This window comes from Lissotriton vulgaris, chromosome 9 (genome assembly GCF_964263255.1).
Source record: "Lissotriton vulgaris chromosome 9, aLisVul1.2, whole genome shotgun sequence".
Classification (NCBI taxonomy): domain Eukaryota; kingdom Metazoa; phylum Chordata; class Amphibia; order Caudata; family Salamandridae; genus Lissotriton; species Lissotriton vulgaris.
Window position 1 is genome coordinate 3371474 of NC_141697.1, and position 16894 is coordinate 3388367.

Below are 16894 nucleotides of genomic sequence, written 5' to 3' on the forward strand. Positions count from 1 at the left end.
AAAGTGAGCCAGGAAGTCAGATGGGGCAGGCTGCAGCACCTGGATACCCTCTGGGGCGATCATCTGCGCTGTGCAGATCGACTGACTCACTGACTGACTGACTGATCGACTGACTGATCGATACACTGACTGAATGACTGACTGATCGACTGAATGATCGACTGACTGATCAACTGACTGACTGACTGATCGATGGACTGACTGATTGACTGATCGACTGACTGACTGATCGACTGACTGATCGATCAACTGACTGATCGCTCACATCGCCTCTGAGAGCACAGCGAGGCTCACAGACAGGCGCTATTTTAACATTGAAAGAAAACGACCAGAGAAGCGTGCAGCCGGCAGTAGACGTAGAGGGAACTAATACTCTCGTCACTGGGGCAAGACTTAGGCGCCTCTGGTGAGACACAGCGCGTTTGAAAATAAAGTGCTGTGCATCGAGAAAGTTTGGCATTACATTGCCACCTTACCCAACAGGTAGATTCAACAACAAAACTAGAATACAAGCCAATTCAAACGGGGCGGAAGGAACCATATGCGACCCGCTCTGCTATAAATTCCCAACATATTAAGGACAAGGGACACTAACAAAGACATAGCTCGAAAATTCTCTACGAGTATCTACGGTCTGAGTAACAACGCCTCTCTAGAGCACGACCGTATTAACACTGTACATCGGTCCTTCACACTTCAGAGGAACCTATGTACACTACGACAGAAATTTACTTTTTGTCTTGATAAAGGTGGATAGAAGTTCAACAAACCACCGAAACGCGTCGACGCCCTAGTACAGTGTGATTCGCGGCTCAAACACCGTTGTTGACATAATAATATTCCAATGTGTATAACACCGGTGTTTTAAAAGAATAACAGAACACACACCCTGTATTGCACAAATTGTATGTCTTACTGTTGTTTCTGTCTGTTTTCAGCAATATTGCTGGTCAATATTGAATGTGGATTGTTATTTTACTGTTTTTTACAACCTCTTTTAATCTATGCCAAGCAGCCAACTATGTTCTCTGCTTTTTTAATTTTACTGTATACAATAAATTCTGCCATTTTTTTACTTTTAATTTAGTTGTTATAGTTATTGCTTTTTTCTTATTCATGGTGTTTATGTAAATGAGCTTGTTCAAGGGAATTACTCTTTTAGACCTGGGAATGCGTCAAAAAGATACGACTTCTCAGGTGAGGCGTAACAAGGAGAAATATCTTTGTTTCTCCTTTCCTTCCTCTTTCAGCACACACAGAAAGGGAAACATGCCTCTCAGATTTGTTTAAAAAACAATCCTGCATGCAAAGAAGGCACCCTTGAACCAGGGTGCAAGGGGTCTGTGTTGGCACTAGGCTGCCCAAAGAGCGCTAGCGCAGGCGAAAAGGCAGGAGTGTGCTGTATTGCCTCGAATATGTGCATTCCTGCCCTTTACCTGACTGCAAACATACATACATGCAAATAAACACACATCTACATGCACATTCACACACTTGGAACACATGCATGCACATTCACACACATGGAACATATACATGCATATAAATACACATACACGTGCACAACCACACATATATATATATATATATATATATACAGATGTGCACATATGACAGAACATGTCGTGCCCTGCAGCCTGTCAGGGTCCAGCCCTCACCTGAGATGCGTTTGGCTCCACAGACACTGAGCATGAGCAGCAGGAAGAGTCCTCCATACGGGGCCATCGCGTCGATCCTTCTGCCAAGACCTGCTGAAGAGTGAAAGTCATCAATAGGTAGAATGAGGCAACATCCTCCACCAATCAGCACCCACCGCCTCACACTCGGTGCCACCCACCTCCATGTACACAGTGCCATCCACACTGCACACTCAGCGCCACCAAACACCGTACACTCAGTGCCACCCACCCCTGCACACTCAGTACCACTCACCACCGTGCACTTGGTGCCCTGCTGCCAAGGGATGTGTGCCTCCTCCCACCATCACTGAAGACTCAATGACTTACTGGCAAAGGAGACTGTTGGGACGGGAAGTCTCCTGCATGTCTCTGGAGAGAGTGCTTCCCCTGCCTTATGCTAATCTCCAAGCAAGTCCCTCAAAAGCTACTGTATGGTTTCTAGATCCCTACCTCAGTGAGCATGACAATCATACATGTCCACTGACGATGTTTACATGGGTTGAGACCCGAGAGCTTGGCTCGGAGGTCGAGGGGGCATGCCTAGTGCACCCCTATTTTTCAGAGCGTGGCTAATGCCCTCTCTGCCCAGGCTCTGGTAGACTAATAGTGGTTGTAGCAATAAATCTATAGTTAGGAGGGGTGAGTCACTAGCCATCCCTCCGACCAAGTCTGTGGAGTCTCTCCGTTGCCTGGAGTCCTGTTGCCTTTGTCTACCTGATGTGTGTTTGAGAGCCCGTGGGTGCACTGGGGGGGGATGGTGAGCTGAGCCAGCGTGAGGAATGCGAGCTGTTCTGCTGGACATCCCAGCTCCCCATGCCCCTCCCCATTTCCTTGGAGAGGCCTGGAGGGCTGGGGTAGACACTCAGCTCTTATATGGGTTCAGCTGCACTAACGCTGCTAAGAGGATCCTCCCTCACTGGTCAGTGCCTCCTGGTCTGGAGTTAATTAAAACTCCTCTTTAGGGAATTGCACAGGCTGGTACCAGGAAACATGGAGGGGAATTGTGCATGCTTTAGCCATGCATTGAACATGCCATGAATGGTTTGTGATTGGAGGTGTATTCAGGATGCTAAAGTATCAGACCCTCTGATTAGATGAGCCTATCAATCAGAGGAGATAAAGGTCTGGCCTGAGTGGTCAGCTGTTGTTCAAGACTGGTTTTATGACTGAAAAGGAGGCCACACCAGGTCCCTGTCCCCAGGCGCAACCCGCAGTGTGAAGGCAGGAGATAAGACACTTGCACACTGCGTCTGGAACTTAAGGAAGTTTTCTCTATGACGGTTGGAGTCTGCTGCCAAGAGTTCAATGAGAATCCAGGGCATCAGCAGCATGGGAGAAGACCAGCTGTTTCTGTGAGACTTGTGGAGCGTGCGCTTTTGAACAAAGACATTTCAGACAGCTGCCCAAGGTGTGGAAAGGAAGCTTGCGGCACGTCAAGGAAGCTGGCGTTAAAGGAAGCTTGCAGCACGTCAAGGAAGCTGGTGTTGAAGGAAGCTTGCGGGACGTCAAGGAAGCTGGTGTTGAAGGAAGCTTGCGGCACGTCAAGGAAGCTGGTGTTGAAGGAAGCTTGCAGCACGTCAAGGAAGCTGGTGTTGAAGGAAGCTTGTGGCACGTCAAGGAAGCTGATGTTGAAGGAAGCTTGTGGTACATCAAGGAAGCTGGTGTGGAAAGGAAGCTTGTGGCACGTCAAGGAAGCTGGTGTTGAAGGAAGCTTGTGGTACATCAAGGAAGCTGGTGTGGAAAGGAAGCTTGCAGCACGTCAAGGAAGCTGGTGTTGAAGGAAGCTTGTGGCACGTCAAGGAAGCTGGTGTTGAAGGAAGCTTGTGGTACATCAAGGAAGCTGGTGTGGAAAGGAAGCTTGCAGCACGTCAAGGAAGCTGGTGTTGAAGGAAGCTTGCAGCACGTCAAGGAAGCTGGTGTTGAAGGAAGCTTGCAGCACGTCAAGGAAGCTGGTGTTGAAGGAAGCTTGTGGTACATCAAGGAAGCTGGTGTGGAAAGGAAGCTTGTGGCACGTCAAGGAAGCTGGTGTTGAAGGAAGCTTGTGGTACATCAAGGAAGCTGGTGTTGAAGGAAGCTTGTGGCACGTCAAGGAAGCTGGTGTTGAAGGAAGCTTGTGGTACATCAAGGAAGCTGGTGTTGAAGGAAGCTTGTGGTACATCAAGGAAGCTGGTGTGGAAAGGAAGCTTGCGGCACATCAAGGAAGCTGGTGTGGAAAGGGAGCTTGCAGCACATCAAGGAAGCTGGTGTGGGAAGGGAGCTTGCAGCACATCAAGGAAGCTGGTGTGGGAAGGGAGCTTGCAGCACATCAAGGTAGCTGGTGTGGAAAGGAGGCTTGCAGCACATTAAGGTAGCTGGTGTGGGAAGGAGGCTTGCAGCACAGCAAGGAAGCTGGTGTGGAAAGGAAGCTTGCAGCACAGCAAGGAAGCTGATGTGGAAAGGAAGCTTGCAGCACATAAGTGGGAGCCAGAGAGGAGGAAGCTTGATTCTAGTCTTTGAAAGTGAGATCAAATCCCCTCTAAGCTCCTCGCCTGCACTGTGGGAGCCTGTACAAGCAGTAGCTGGGAGTAGAGGCCAGTTAAACAGGCCCCCACCTTTATTTGAGTGATCTCTGGGGGTATCAGGGTAAACTGGCACTCTGTCCAGCCACTACCCTCCTACAGCTAGCCAGTGGCGACTGGACTAGTGGGACTCCAGTAAACTGTGCCAAGACATCAGGCACCTGTGGTCGGATCCCTAACACCACTAGAGCGGTGTCCTCACTCTGGGTCGAGAGGCACTTCTGTTGCTTTGGGTGTGGGGGTTATGTGGCTGATCAAGAACCTTTGACTTCAAATCATGTGCTGAAACTATATCCTTTCAATCCAGCCATTGGTATCAAGGCTCTAGCGAATGAGAACAGCCCTGTGTAACATGGTCTGTAAGATGCAATGCTAATTGTGTGCTTTCATGTTAACCATAGTGCTTGGCGTCTAGGTACTACAATACTGTTTGGAGTTAGAACGCTGGCACAGAGGGTTGTAGAGACATCTGGTTTTCACTGTTTATCCTAGTTTTATGTGTAGTATAATTATCTTGTGTGTATTAAAGTACTTTTCTTTTATAAAAAGTAAACCACTGGCTGGACATTGGTTTTATCAGCTGGTAGTACTGTGTATACTGTATTCTGAATGTCTAACCCCACCTCACCTCCTTGAGTAAGCCATAGACTACGTTGTCTCACTGCCCTGAGACAGTCAAGTGCTGGAGAGCAGTCCTTGGTTATCCAGTTTTGGGTCCACTAGAACTGAAGCCCCAGCACACCAGCGGGGAACACTCCAGGTCAGGCGATTGGAACGCAGAAACCCCTGCGTGCCCTGGTGCCAGGCCGCCGGGTCTAGCAGTGGCCCTCTGAGGTTCATCACCATCCACCATGCACACTCAGTGCCAACCACCACTCAGAACCCAGTGCCAGCTACTACTGCACACTTAATACCACTCACCACCACACACTCAGTGCCATCCACCACTGCACACTCACCTCCACCCAACACTATGCAGTCACCCCACACACTCCGCACCCAGTGCCAGCTACTACTGCACACTCAATACCACACTCGCTGCCATCCACCACTGCACACTCAGCGCCATCCACCACTCCACACTCAACTCCAACCACCACTCAGCACCCAGTGCCACCTACCACTGCTCACTCAGCACAACCCACCACCACACATTCCATGCCATCCACCACTGCACACTCGGCACCACACACCATGCACTCAGTGCCATCTATCACTGCACACTCAGCACCACACAACAACATACACTCACCAGCACACACTTGGCACCAACCACCACTCAATCCACAAAGTGCTCTGATACCAAGGAATGAGGTATTGAGTACTACCAGCAGTCACCCAGAGGTACCGAGTACTACCAGCAGTGACCCAAAGGGACTGAGTACTACCAGCAGACCCAAAGGGACCGAGTACTACCAGCAGTGACCCAAAGGGACCGAGTACTACCAGCAGTGACCCAGTACTACCAGCAGTGCACCCAGATGTACCGAGTACTACCAACACCTACCCAGAGGTACTGAGTACTACCAACACTGACCCGGAGGCACGGAGTACTTCCAAAAGTGACCCGAAGGAACCCAGTACTACCAGCACTGACCCAGAGGTACCGAGTACTACCAACGCTGACCCATAGGTAACAAGTACTACTAGCAGTGACCCAAAGGGACCCATTACTACCAGCAGTGCACCCAGAGGTACTGAGTACTACCAGCAGACCCAAAGGACCGAGTACTACCAGCAGTGACCCAAAGGGACCGAGTACTACCAGCAGTGACCCAGTACTACCAGCAGTGCACCCAGATGTACCGAGTACTACCAACACCTACCCAGAGGTACTGAGTACTACCAACACTGACCCGGAGGCACGGAGTACTTCCAAAAGTGACCCGAAGGAACCCAGTACTACCAGCACTGACCCAGAGGTACCGAGTACTACCAACGCTGACCCATAGGTAACAAGTACTACTAGCAGTGACCCAAAGGGAGGCAGTACTACCCGCAGTGACCCAAAGGGAGCCCGTACTACCAGCAGTGACCCAAAGAGACCCAGTACTACCAGCAGTGACCCAGAGGTACCGAGTTCTACCAACACCGACCCAGAGGTACCGAGTAATACCAGAAGTGACCCAAAGGGACCAAGTACTACTAGCAGTGATCGAGAGGTATTGAGTGCTACCAGCACTGCACCCAGAGGTATCGAGTACTACCAGCAGTGACCCAAAGGGACCCAGTACTACTAGCAGTGACCCAGAGGTATAGAGTACTACCAGCAGTGACCCAGAGGTACTGAGTACTACCAACAATGACCCAGAGGTACTGAGTACTACCAGCACTGCACCCAGAGGTACCGAGTACTATCAGCAGTGACCCAGATGTACCGAGTACTACCAGCAGTGTCCCAAAGGGACAGAGTACTACCAGCAGTAACCCAGAGGGACGGAGTACTACCAGCAGTGACCCAAAGGTACCGAATACTATCAGCAGTGACCCAAAGGGACCCAGTACTACCAGCACTGACCCAAAGGGACTGAGAACTACCAGCTCTGTACCCAGAGGTATCGAGTACTACCAGCAGTGACCCAGAGGTACCGAGTTCTAACAGCAGTGACCCAGAGCTACTGAGTACTACCAGCCGTGACCCAAAGGGACCCAGTGCTACCAGCAGTGACCCAAAGGGACCGAGTACTACCAGCACGACACCCAGAGGTACCGAGGACTACCAGCAGTGACCCAAAGGGACTGAGTACTGCCAGCACTTGACCCAGAAGTACTGAGTACTACCAGCAGTGACCCAGATGTACGGAGTACAAATGGACTGAGTTCTACAAACAGTGACCCAGAGGTACTGACTACTACCATCAGTGACCCAAAGGGACCGAGTACTACCAAAACTGAACCCAGAGGTACTGACTACTACCAGCAGTGACCTAGAGGTACTGAGTACTACCAGCACTGACCCAGAGGTACCGAGTACTACCAAAACTGAACCCAGAGGTACCGCGTACTACCAGCAGTGACCCAAAGGGACGGAGTACTACCAGCAGTGACCGAGAGGTAATGAGTACTACCAGCAGTGACCAAGGGTTACCAAATGCTACCAGCAGTGACCCAAAGGGATCCAGTACTACCAGCAGTGACATAGAGGTACCGAGTACTACCAGCAGTGACCCAAAGGGACTGAGTACTACCAGCAGTGTCCCAAAGGTACCGAGTACTACCAGCAGTGACCCAAAGGGACTGAGTACTACCAGCAGTGCTCCCATAGGTACCGAGTACTACCAAAACTGAACCCAGAGGTACTGAGTACTACCAGCAGTGACCCAGAGGTACTGAGTACTACCAGCACTGACCCAGAGGTACCGAGTACTACCAAAACTGAACCCAGAGGTACCGCGTACTACCAGCAGTGACCCCAAGGGACCCAGTACTACCAGCAGTGACCCAGATGTATCGAGTACTTCCAGCACTGACCCTGAGGTACTGAGTGCTACCAGCAGTGACCCAAAGGGACCGAGTATTACCAGAAGTGACCCAAAGGGACTGAGTACTACCAGCAGTGACCCAGAGGAACCGAGTACTACCAGCAGTGACCCAGAGGTACCGAGTACTACCAGCAGTGACCCAAAGGACAAAGTACTACCAGCAGTGACCCAGAGGTACTGAGTACTACCAGAAGTGACCCAAAGAGACTGAGTACTACCAGCAGTGACCCGAAGGGTCTGAGTACTACCAGCAGTGACCCGAAGGGACTGAGTACCACCATCAGTGACCCAGAGGTACTGAGGACTACCAGCAGTGACCCGAAGGGACTGAGTATTACCAGCAGTGACCCGAAGGGACTGAGTACCACCATCAGTGATCCAGAGGTACCAATTACTGCCAGCACTGACCCAGAGGTACTCAGAAATAGAAGCATTGAACCCACAGGTGGCTTCTGCGATACCAGGACTGGACCCAGAGAGGCCCCAGTAATACTAGAATTAAACCCAGAGGTACCTTCCGTAATACCAGAAGTAACCCCACTGATGCTATTACTGTACATAGAGGTACCCCAGCAATACCAGTGCTGAGCACAGATAACCACTAACCAGGTAAACCGGTACCTCACCAATACTAGCACTGAGTCCAGAGGTACCCCAACAATACTAGCACTGAGCCCACAGGTACCTCAGTAATACTAGCACTGAGCTCACAGGTACCCCAATAATACTAGCGCTGAGCCCACAGGTACCTCAGTAATACTAGCACTGAGCTCACAGGTACCTCAGTAATACTAGCATTGAGCTCACAGGTATCTCTATTCCTAGTGGTGAGCCCACAGGTACCTCACTAATACTAGCACTGAGCCCACAGGTACCTCGGTAATACTAGCACTGAGCCCACTGACCCACAGGTACCTCACTAATACTAGCACTGAGCCCACAGGTACCTCAGTAATACTAGCATTGAGCTCACAGGTATCTCTATTCCTAGTGGTGAGCCCACAGGTACCTCACTAATACTAGCACTGAGCCCACAGGTACCTCGGTAATACTAGCACTGAGCCCACTGACCCACAGGTACCTCACTAATACTAGCACTGAGCCCACAGGTACCTCAGTAATACTAGCATTGAGCTCACAGGTATCTCTATTCCTAGTGGTGAGCCCACAGGTACCTCACTAATACTAGCACTGAGCCCACAGGTACCTCGGTAATACTAGCACTGAGCCCACTGACCCACAGGTACCTCACTAATACTAGCACTGAGCCCACAGGTACCTCAGTAATACTAGCATTGAGCTCACAGGTATCTCTATTCCTAGTGGTGAGCCCACAGGTACCTCACTAATACTAGCACTGAGCCCACAGGTACCTCGGTAATACTAGCACTGAGCCCACTGACCCACAGGTACCTCACTAATACTAGCACTGAGCCCACAGGTACCTCACTAATACTAGCACTGAGCCCACAGGTACCTCGGTAATACTAGCACTGAGCCCACTGACCCACAGGTACCTCACTAATACTAGCACTGAGCCCACAGGTACCTCAGTAATACTAGTGCTGAGCCCACAGGTACCTCACCAATACTAGCACTGAGCCCACAGGTACCTCAGTAATACTAGTGCTGAGCCCACAGGTACCTCACCAATACTAGCACTGAGCCCACAGGTACCTCAGTAATACTAGTGCTGAGCCCACAGGTACCTCACCAATACTAGCACTGAGCCCACAGGTACCTCAGTAATACTAGTGCTGAGCCCACAGGTACCTCACTAATACTAGCACTGAGCCCACAGGTACCTCAGTAATACTAGCATTGAGCTCACAGGTATCTCTATTCCTAGTGGTGAGCCCACAGGTACCTCACTAATACTAGCACTGAGCCCACAGGTACCTCGGTAATACTAGCACTGAGCCCACTGACCCACAGGTACCTCACTAATACTAGCACTGAGCCCACAGGTACCTCAGTAATACTAGTGCTGAGCCCACAGGTACCTCACCAATACTAGCACTGAGCCCACAGGTACCTCAGTAATACTAGTGCTGAGCCCACAGGTACCTCACCAATACTAGCACTGAGCCCACAGGTACCTCAGTAATACTAGCACTGAGCTCACAGGTATCTCTATTCCTAGTGGTGAGCCCACAGGTACCTCACTAATACTAGCACTGAGCCCACAGGTACCTCAGTAATACTAGTGCTGAGCCCACAGGTACCTCACCAATACTAGCACTGAGCCCACAGGTACCTCAGTAATACTAGCACTGAGCCCACTGACCCACAGGTACCTCACTAATACTAGCACTGAGCCCACAGGTACCTCAGTAATACTAGCATTGAGCTCACAGGTATCTCTATTCCTAGTGGTGAGCCCACAGGTACCTCACTAATACTAGCACTGAGCCCACAGGTACCTCACTAATACTAGCACTGAGCCCACAGGTACCTCAGTAATACTAGTGCTGAGCCCACAGGTACCTCACCAATACTAGCACTGAGCCCACAGGTACCTCAGTAATACTAGTGCTGAGCCCACAGGTACCTCACCAATACTAGCACTGAGCCCACAGGTACCTCAGTAATACTAGCACTGAGCTCACAGGTATCTCTATTCCTAGTGGTGAGCCCACAGGTACCTCACTAATACTAGCACTGAGCCCACAGGTACCTCAGTAATACTAGCGGTGAGCTCACAGGTACCTCACCAATACTAGCACTGAGCCCACAGGTACCTCAGTAATACTAGCACTGAGCCCACAGGTACCTCACTAATACTAGCACTGAGCCCACAGGTACCTCACCAATACTAGCACTGAGCCCACAGGTACCTCAGTAATACTAGCACTGAGCCCACAGGTACCTCACTAATACTAGCGGTGAGCACACAAATGCTTCACTAATACTAGTGGTGAGCACACAGATAACTAACTAATACTAGCGGTGAGCACACAAATGCTTCACTAATACTAGCGGTGAACACAAATGCCTCACTAATACAAGCACTGAGCCCACAGGTACCTCACCAATACTAGCACTGAGCCCACAGGTACCTCGGTAATACAAGCACTGAGCCCACAGGTACCTCACTAATACTAGCACTGAGCCCACAGGTACCTCACCAATACTAGTGCTGAGCCCACAGGTACCCCAACAATACTAGTGCTGAGCGCACAGGTACCCCAATAATACTAGTGCTGAGCGCACAGGTACCCCAATAATACTAGTGCTGAGCCCACAGGTACCCCAATAATACTAGTGCTGAGCCCACAGGTACCCCAATAATACTAGTGCTGAGCCCACAGGTACCTCAGTAATACTAGTGCTGAGCCCACAGGTACCTCACCAATACTAGCACTGAGCCCACAGGTACCTCAGTAATACTAGTGCTGAGCCCACAGGTACCTCACCAATACTAGCACTGAGCCCACAGGTACCTCAGTAATACTAGTGCTGAGCCCACAGGTACCTCACCAATACTAGCACTGAGCCCACAGGTACCTCAGTAATACTAGCACTGAGCTCACAGGTATCTCTATTCCTAGTGGTGAGCCCACAGGTACCTCACTAATACTAGCACTGAGCCCACAGGTACCTCAGTAATACTAGTGCTGAGCCCACAGGTACCTCACCAATACTAGCACTGAGCCCACAGGTACCTCAGTAATACTAGCACTGAGCCCACTGACCCACAGGTACCTCACTAATACTAGCACTGAGCCCACAGGTACCTCAGTAATACTAGCATTGAGCTCACAGGTATCTCTATTCCTAGTGGTGAGCCCACAGGTACCTCACTAATACTAGCACTGAGCCCACAGGTACCTCACTAATACTAGCACTGAGCCCACAGGTACCTCAGTAATACTAGTGCTGAGCCCACAGGTACCTCAGTAATACTAGCATTGAGCTCACAGGTATCTCTATTCCTAGTGGTGAGCCCACAGGTACCTCACTAATACTAGCACTGAGCCCACAGGTACCTCACTAATACTAGCACTGAGCCCACAGGTACCTCAGTAATACTAGTGCTGAGCCCACAGGTACCTCAGTAATACTAGCATTGAGCTCACAGGTATCTCTATTCCTAGTGGTGAGCCCACAGGTACCTCACTAATACTAGCACTGAGCCCACAGGTACCTCACTAATACTAGCACTGAGCCCACAGGTACCTCACTAATACTAGCACTGAGCCCACAGGTACCTCAGTAATACTAGCATTGAGCTCACAGGTATCTCTATTCCTAGCGCTGAGCCCACAGGTACCTCAGTAATACTAGCGCTGAGCCCACAGGTACCTCAGTAATACTAGCGGTGAGCTCACAGGTACCTCAGTAATACTAGCGCTGAGCCCACAGGTACCTCACTAATACTAGCGCTGAGCCCACAGGTACCTCAGTAATACTAGTGCTGAGCCCACAGGTACCCCAATAATACAAGCACTGAGCCCACAGGTACCTCAGTAATACTAGCACTGAGCCCACTGACCCACAGGTACCTCACTAATACTAGCACTGAGCCCACAGGTACCTCAGTAATACTAGCATTGAGCTCACAGGTATCTCTATTCCTAGTGGTGAGCCCACAGGTACCTCACTAATACTAGCACTGAGCCCACAGGTACCTCGGTAATACTAGCACTGAGCCCACTGACCCACAGGTACCTCACTAATACTAGCACTGAGCCCACAGGTACCTCAGTAATACTAGCGGTGAGCTCACAGGTACCTCAGTAATACTAGCGCTGAGCCCACAGGTACCTCAGTAATACTAGCGGTGAGCTCACAGGTACCTCAGTAATACTAGCGCTGAGCCCACAGGTACCTCACTAATACTAGCGCTGAGCCCACAGGTACCTCAGTAATACTAGTGCTGAGCCCACAGGTACCCCAATAATACAAGCACTGAGCCCACAGGTACCCTAATAATACTAGTGCTGAACTCACAGGTATCTCTATTACTAGTGGTGAGCCCACAGGTACCTCACTCAAGTCAAGTCAAATCATACTTTATTCGATTAATTAAAATCATAAAAGCAGTTACATTACATTTATCAAGTATTAAAAACAATTCCAATAAAAAAACAGATTAAAAAAGCAGATTAAACCAATTCATCGTCATGAGTGTACATGAAAAATTAGGTTAAAATAACACCACATACAAAGAGTTAAAAATATTCACTAAAATATAATCACCCCTCTGAGATTGTCGCCATCCGGCTTTTAGCCTTCATACGCATAGCAGCAGCAAGGAAGCTAGCAACCCCAAGATTACCCGGGTGCTCCCCAACAGTTGTAAATACATAAGGGCGGGCCGCACTTGTGTAAAGGCCGCCTCTCTCAGTTGTGGCACCAAAAACTGTTTTCTGATGGAGGCAAAATGTTCACAAAACATGATAAAGTGCATTAAAGATTGGTCGGAGAAATGATCACAACTGCAGGGAGTGGATAGGTCTGATTTTCCCCAAACAGGGTAATCACCCAGGGAAAACTGAATAATATTAAATCTAAATCTAACAAGGAGGTGCCGATGGAACGGGATGGTAACGATCTTTAAATAGGGTTTGATTAGAGGTGTGGTCAAAAGCAAATAGTTTGCTCGAACACCTGGTTTTAACACCTCTACGGCCTCCCGTTCTTGCACAGCTAATCCCAAAAAACTGGCCTTAATCCAGTTTACGTCAGCCTTCTGCAATAGGTTTGGAGATGCAGATAGATCCGGCCAGCCCAGTTTACAGAGAGTATTTTTTATATATGCTAACCAGGGATTTTGTAGCTCTTTCCAATGTACAGTCTTTGAGGATAATATGGTTCAGGGCGATTTCGGTGGGGCCAAGTGTAACTGGTCGGTGATATAGCCGAGACCTAGTTCAGAGTGCGCCGAAAATACTGGGGTAGATTGCGGGACCGCTAATAGGGATCCGAGGAATGTATTCTCTATGATCTGTAGTTTGCCTTGAGGTAGGGAGGCCCATAGTGACGCGCCATACATAGCTATTGCTAGGCATTTAGACTTGTACACTGTTAGCAAAGCCTCAGTGGGACGTGACCCTAAACGTTTTGCAAAGCCCAGTAGGGCTGAGGTTGACCTGGTAACAGCTATGCCTCTAGCTTTGAGTTGGGGCCCCCAGGGGCCCTTTTCATCAAATATGACACCCAGGTATGTGAATACCGGAACCCTGGATACCTCCTCCCCATTACAAGCGAAACGTTTTATTTCAAGGGCCTTTGGTCGCTTACCCGCGACCATAACATGAGATTTCTTGTTGTTCACCTGGAGGTCTCGCGATTGCATAAATTCCCTGAAAGCGTCCAGTCGTCTCTGCAGCCCTAGCCCTGTGCGGGCCAGTAACACCGCGTCGTCCGCGTAGAGAAGGACAGGTACCACCAAGTCCCCTACCCGCGGTAGGTCTATGGTGGCCCCTCCAAGGATTTTTCCAGTGAATGTATGTATAGGGTGAACAGGAGGGGCGCCAAAAGGCAAAATGCAGCCCTGCCTGACACCTGGTTTGGAACTGAAAAAACTAGTCCACCGCCCCTCCTTGCTGACTCTGATGGAGGCTGGAAGACCCTGGTGGAGCACAGCTAGAAAGCTCACCAGCGGCGACTCTATCCCTATATTGAGTCAAATGGACCAGAGGTTTGCACGGTTGACCAGGTCGAAGGCAGATGAGAGGTCCATAAAAGCCAGGTATAGCACTAACACGAGCCCTGACCTCACAGGGACCCCAAGAATCCCAGCGCTGAGCCAACGCCAAGTCCTCGGGTACCTCACAGGTACAAGTGCTGCGCCCCAGTGGATGCCCCATCAGCACCCTCCCTGCCCCCCCCTCAGTGCACATCACCCTCCCTGCCCCCCCTCGGTGCCCATCATCCTCCCTGCCCCCCTCAGTGCCCATCACCCTCCCTGCCCCCCTCGGTGCCCATCACCCTCCCTGCCCCCCTCAGTGCACATCACCCTCCCTGCCCCCCCTCGGTGCCCATCATCCTCCCTGCCCCCCTCAGTGCTCAGTACCTCCTTACTGCCCCCCTCAGTCCACATCATCCTCCCTGCCCCCCTCAGTGCCCATCACCCTCCCTGCCCCCCTCGGTGCCCATCACCCTCCCTGCCCCCCTCGGTGCACATCACCCTCCCTGCCCCCCCCTCGGTGCCCATCATCCTCCCTGCCCCCCTCAGTGCTCAGTACCTCCTTACTGCCCCCCTCAGTCCACATCATCCTCCTTGCCCCCCTCAGTGCCCATCACCCTCCCTGCCCCCCTCGGTGCCCATCACCCTCCCTGCCCCCCTCGGTGCACAGTACCTCCTTACTGCCCCCCTCAGTCCACATCATCCACCCTGCCCCCCTCAGTCCACATCACCCTCCCTGCCCCCCTCAGTGCCCATCACCCTCCCTGCCCCCCTCGGTGCTCAGTACCTCCTCTGCTCCCCTCTCGGTGCACATCGTTTACATTCCCAGTCCTTCCTGCGCCCCTCACAGCGCCCAGTAACCCCTCAGTGCCCTCTCGGCGCATCCCCTCGGTGCACAATCCCCTTCTGTGCCCCTAAGTACCCAAGACCTCCTTTGTGGCCCTCTTGTCAGTGCCTCTTCGGTGCACCCCCTCGGTGTCCTTAGCGCTCAGTAACCCCTCAGTGCCCCTCTCGGCGCCCCCCTCAGTGCACAATCTTCCTCTGTGCACCCCTCGGTGCACAGTCCACCTCGGCGCCCCCCGTACCTCCTCAGTCTCCGCTCAGCTCTCTTGGGGGGGCTCCTCTTGGGATCCGGATTCTCCTCCGCTTGTATAAAGGGTCCCCAGTTAGTTTTCGGGGTTCTGTTCGCCCCGTTTCACGTCTCTTTGTGCGGCGGTCCCTCTGCAGGTGTGAGGGCCCCCGCTCCTCTCAGGGGTCTCCCTCCTCAGGGTCTCCCCGTGGTGGCCTCTGCGGTGTCCGTCTGGCGGTCCTCTCTCTCCACGGGCTCGGTGTGACCCTTCCTTCCTTGGCCTCTCTCCGCGGGCTAGGTATGACCCTTCCTTGCTTGGCCTCTCTCCTGAGGCTCTGTATGACCCTTCCTTGCTTGGCCTCTCTCCTCAGGCTGCCCCTGGTGCTCCTCTCTCTCCGCGGGCTCTGTGCGCCCCTTCCTTCCTTGGCCTCTCTCCCCAGGTGGCCTCCGCAGGGTCCGGCTGGCGGTCCTCCGTCTCAGCGGGCTCTGTGTGCCCCTTCCTTCCTTGGCCTCTCTCCGGCTCAGTGCTCAGTGCAGTCCCTGGGTCTCGTCTGCCTCCCAGCCCCGGGGCGGCCTCTTTAAAGCGCCCCTCACATTCCTTCGCCTCCGCTCAGCCAATCAGAGGGCGGCTGGCAGGAAGCCGGGCTCCTGTTTATGCAATGACTGAACCACAACTTTCCAAAGAGAGGGAAGGTGATGCCCCCCCGGCCCCTCCCGCGTGAAAGGAGCCTTGACGCATCCTGAGGAATGTGAGACTCAGACGGAGAATGCCTGACCCCCCCACCCCCCGCCCCTCCCCCAGGCACACTGTGAATGAGCGCCCAGAAAACGATGTGCTGGGGCAGCGCTGTGCCCCCCCGGCCCCCCTCTCACTCCGACCGAGAGCCCAGAACTGGGGGGGAGGGGGGGGGGGCGGGGGGAGGGGGGGAGGGGAGGGGGGTTAGTCTGCCCCCCTCTCTTCCCCCCCAGTCAGGATTGTTCGACTCCCCATCTCAGGTAGATCTATATTCGACCCCGCCCGCTTCATATGTCTGCCTGACGCCCCCCTCTCCAGCCTCGTCTGTCTGCCCCTCTCCCATGCGTCTGTCTGCCCCTCCCCCAATGGGTCTGTCTGCCCCTCCCCCAACCAAGTCTGTCTGACCCTCCCCCCGCCCAATCTATCTGCCCCCCTCAGCCAGGCCTAGCTGCCCCCGTCTCTCTTGCCCCCTTCGTCTGTCTGACCCCCTCTGTGACCCGACCCTCTGCCCTCAGCCCCCCTTCCCCTTCCCACTCTAACTGCCCCCTCAGCCAGGCCTAGCTGCCCCCGTCTCTCTTGCCCCGCGTCTGTCTGTCCCCCTCTCTCAGCCACCGTGTGTCTTTCTCCCCCCCTTCTCCACCTTTGTTTCTCTGTATTCCTCCTTCTTCATCTCTCTTTCTCTCTCCCCCCTTTTTCCACCACTGTTGCTCTGTTCTCTCCACCTCTGTTCTGTCTC

General features: G+C 52.1%; 1 protein-coding gene across 4 annotated transcripts in view; it reads right to left on the reverse strand.

The window, feature by feature from the left end:
- THBS1 (thrombospondin 1) overlaps positions 1–15975 on the reverse strand; it is a 92176-nt gene extending 76201 nt beyond the window's left edge. For 2 of the 4 annotated variants that reach the window (XR_015299856.1, XM_086936905.1), the window contains exons 1-2: positions 15439–15975; positions 1659–1748 (exon numbers count right to left, since the gene is read on the reverse strand). Coding sequence is in view for 2 of the 4 variants with exons in the window: in XM_086936905.1 (XP_086793031.1) it covers positions 1659–1725 (67 nt within the window). In the remaining 2 variants the exon portion in view is untranslated. Of the gene's footprint in view, positions 1–1658; positions 1752–15438 lie in introns of all 4 variants that reach the window. The other 2 variants (XR_015299855.1, XM_086936906.1) reach the window with 1 other exon arrangement.
- Positions 15976–16894: the final 919 nt, after the last annotated feature.